The sequence below is a fragment of the Chelmon rostratus genome, chromosome 17 (assembly GCF_017976325.1).
Source record: "Chelmon rostratus isolate fCheRos1 chromosome 17, fCheRos1.pri, whole genome shotgun sequence".
Lineage (NCBI taxonomy): Eukaryota > Metazoa > Chordata > Actinopteri > Chaetodontiformes > Chaetodontidae > Chelmon > Chelmon rostratus.
Genome location: NC_055674.1, coordinates 3,083,503 through 3,087,295, shown reverse-complemented (window position 1 = coordinate 3,087,295; position 3,793 = coordinate 3,083,503). Strand labels below are relative to the sequence as shown.

Sequence of the window (3,793 nt, the reverse complement as noted above, 5' to 3'; positions counted from 1 at the left end):
TGCAGGAACCACTCGTACAGACAGGCTCTTAAAAGGCTCGTACAAATGATTTAACAGAATTTGTGGCATTCATATTTTGAATTTTCTCTGAGGTACCGATGAAAGAGACGGAGACCTGCCGTATAATTCATGGACAGTCAGGCCAAAGAACATTAATTTGACCTGAAATCCAAGTGAACTGAGTTTAAACAAGAAACGACTTCACTAAATAAAATATATCTCAAACAGTAACTAAGACAAGTTTACATTTCCTATCATCATCATCATCATCATCACCATGACTGCTAGTAGTTGCTAGGACAGTGATGGCTGCCTCTGGGCTTTGACACAGATTTCTGACCAGGATCATCCTCTGTCGCACCGACAGTAGCATCACCTTCTTTAGGATTTAATATTCCCTCTTCTAACATCTGCATGACGGTCACATCCCCTCATATCTCACATTAGTCAAGTACCACTTCGCCTTTACAAGATGTTTTTAGCATCTAACCTCATATTAAATCGCTGTCTCTTCATGTCTCAGTACGGCGCTCTGCTCTGATGACATGTCTTCAGCAGCTGTGTAGCAAGATTTTCTAATTGTTTTTGGGTCATCAATTAAGTTAACGATGAGATCTCATGAAAGCGCATCTCTTCGTTAAAAGGCCGCGTTCATCAGGTTAAAACGAGCTATTTGCAACAAGTTTGTCCATTGAAGAAACTTGGAATAAAGAGAGGTTTAGGTTAATATTATAAAAATGTTCATGCTGCACTTCATTTGTTTTCCTTCTAGCAACAATAAAGAAATTAAACTTTTTTTTACGCTTATTTTTAGATACTGGCAGCACCTGGTTAAGGTTAAAGATCACGGTCTTTGTTTAATACAGGAAAAAGTCAAAACCGCCTTGAAGTGTGAGGCTCAACATCTTTATTAGCATTCAACTGAAACTACGGTGTTTCATTAAACAAAACCAAAGTGCTTTGGTTGCCTAAAGCTGACTGCACATCAGACTCAGGGTTTGATCCCGGTCTTATGCTGTGTACACACACCATCCATCCCTACCACATCCTATAATAATCCAAGATAATCCTGGTGGCAGTTACATTCCTCTTAAAACACACCAAGTCATATATAAACATAATGAACAGGAGATGGGGGTGCAGGTATGGGATTCCCATCAGAACAGAAACAGCTTAATGTTCAGCTCATGTGCAGAAGGTTGCAGTAAATGTTGACTAAAGCTTACATACAGTTAAAGTCGAGCAAATGATCGTCACATTACGGAATAAAAAGTACAACAATCAACAAGATACCTGTGAGGAAATTAAATAAAGACACACCTTTGTACATTCAGCCATGCATATGTACACAATATAAACAATAATACATTCCATATGTTGGTAAAACTGAAGCAACTCCTTCGAATGCTGAAGAGTCCATTGATCAAAAATAGCAAATCTAAGGCCCGTCTGCGTGTTTCAACAGTGTTTTTGCGCCATTACAAGCAGCTGAATGTTGTGGATTCGAGGCAGGCTGCACTGTTTTCTAATACTGAGTTCAATTCAAGTAACTTACAGTCCATATTTTACACTAAAGGTAACTTATCTCCAGTGAGGTGCTCTGTTCCAAGTTCTCCTCTGGCAGAGTTTTAACGCTTCCGTTTTTGGTTCCATTGAGAAGCAGCGGTACAGTCAGTGTGGACCCGTTGATGGGATCCTTCCCTTTCGTTTCCCCAGCTTTGTCCTTCCTGTCTGGAGACGGCGGCTCTGTGGCCCCTGGAGTCGCTCCTCGTTCTAAGAACAGCGGCTGTGAGCACTGCGGCTGGAAGCTGCTGTTGCCATTTTGGGCGATCCTGTAGATCTCAGTCATTTCCGAGACGTCTTCCTCGTCATCGTCCTCTTCATCCCGGATTGCCCGCCTCAGGCTCTCCCGGGGCATGAGCGCCGTCCTCCCCTCCTCCTGCTGCTGTTGGCGTTCCATGGGCTCGTGGTTCTCCACCTTCCGAGTGGAGCGGCAGAGCGCCTTCCGGAAACCCCTCTTGAAGTTGTCAGACAAGAAGCCATAGACGATTGGGTTGGCGCAGCTGTTAGCATAGCCGAGCACTACGACAAAATAGTAAAGACCCTGGTACTCTGGGGGCAGGGACACCAGCAGGTTGATGATATTGAGCGCGTAGAAGGGCAGCCAGCAGAAGACAAACACGGCAACAACGATCACAACCATGCGCGTCACTTTTCTCTCTGACTTCCTTCGCTTGGTTGAGGTGGCGTGGACTTTTTTACCCGAGCTGCGGATCTTGAAGACGATGAGCAGGTAGCAGAGGCAGATGATAAGAAGGGGGCAGAAGAATCCAACCGTGGAGGTGTAAATGATGAAAGCCGCTCGCCAGATGTTAGCCGGCTGAGGCCAGGCGATGTTACAGGTACCCCCCGTCTTCTGGATGTTGGCAAAGATGACCACAGGCAGAACAACAAGAAACGACAGAGCCCAGACAGTGCCATTCACCACTTTAGCCACCTGAGGGCGCCGCCACTTTGAAGACCGAATGGGGTGGACTACAGCGAGGTAGCGATCGATGCTCATCACGGTCAGGCAGAAGATGCTGGTGAACTGATTGATGGAGTCAACAGTCATGACCAGACGACACATGAAGGAGCCAAACGGCCATGACTGGAGGGTGTTCTGAACCGCCAGGAAAGGCAGGCCGAGCATGAAGAGCTCATCAGCGATGGCTAAGTTGAGGATGTAGATGTTGGTCACTGACTCTATCTTCGAGTAGTGGAGCACAATGTGAATCACCAAAGTGTTTCCACCCAGGCCGATGATACAGACGATTATGTATATGAGCGGGATGAGGACCCCTGCCACGCTGGGACCAGAGGAGACATCTGGGACGGTGGTGTTGGTGGAGTTGAACAGCGTCTCGTTCAGATCGCTGTCGTTGAACATGAGCAGAAACAGGGGGAGACCAGGCGAGGGGCTGGCATAACTGCCATTCTCCCACATTTCATCCATCATCTCCAGCACGGGAAGTGAGGCGACACCCATGGAAGTGCTCTGTCAGTTACTTCGTCCTTCTGTCGACTCAGCTCCCGCCCATCTGTTCTGCTGGAGGAGAAAAATCAATGAATCAATTAACCAAATAGTTGACTTTACTATGTTTGTTTCATCTTGCAGCACATTAGTAACATAAAACTAAAGAAATAAGGCTAGATCCCAGATCAGCTGGAGACCAGAGCTCTGTTAGACAAGGTAGATAGAGAGCTCAGCTGGCACACATGTGGCAAGAGTCTCTGCAAGAATCCATCAGCACCCCTGTTCCCTGCAGAGGCTTGATCCAGGATTATTATGGTCAATGTGTAACTGATACGTTGTCGCTTGTTATTCATGAACTAAGATGTGCATGTTTTGTGAAGCATGCCTCCAGATCTCCAGATAAAACCACCTTCGGTGGTTTCCTTTGGGAAACGATAAAGTAACCTTACATACGTTTTCTGTGAAGAGACAGGAATGAAAAGTGTTTTTTCCAAGGACACGAGAAAGCGTTGAGATTTTTACAAACACAATAAGTCGTAGTACGTCCAGTGCTTAAGTGCTGCTGACTTCAAAAGCACATTTCTGTCATTTTTTCCAATGCATTCCCCTCTCCCATACGTCTCAGATGCATGGCAGTGGTGGTGAAGTAATTAGCCATTATGTTGCAACAGTGCTCATGAGAGTAATGACATTGCAAACATACGCACTGATTCAGTGATTTGTGAGTTGCGTAATAAGTATTTAAGTTCGTCATTCGTGTCTGTATTCTGAGGACAG

General features: G+C 45.6%; 1 protein-coding gene across 1 annotated transcript; it reads right to left on the bottom strand.

Moving 5' to 3' along the window:
- Nucleotides 1-1,570: 1,570 nt before the first annotated feature.
- sstr3 (somatostatin receptor 3) lies at nt 1,571-3,028 on the bottom strand. Its single transcript, XM_041957044.1, has one exon. The coding sequence runs from the start codon at nt 3,026-3,028 to the stop codon at nt 1,571-1,573; it is 1,458 nt and encodes a 485-aa protein (XP_041812978.1).
- Nucleotides 3,029-3,793: the final 765 nt, after the last annotated feature.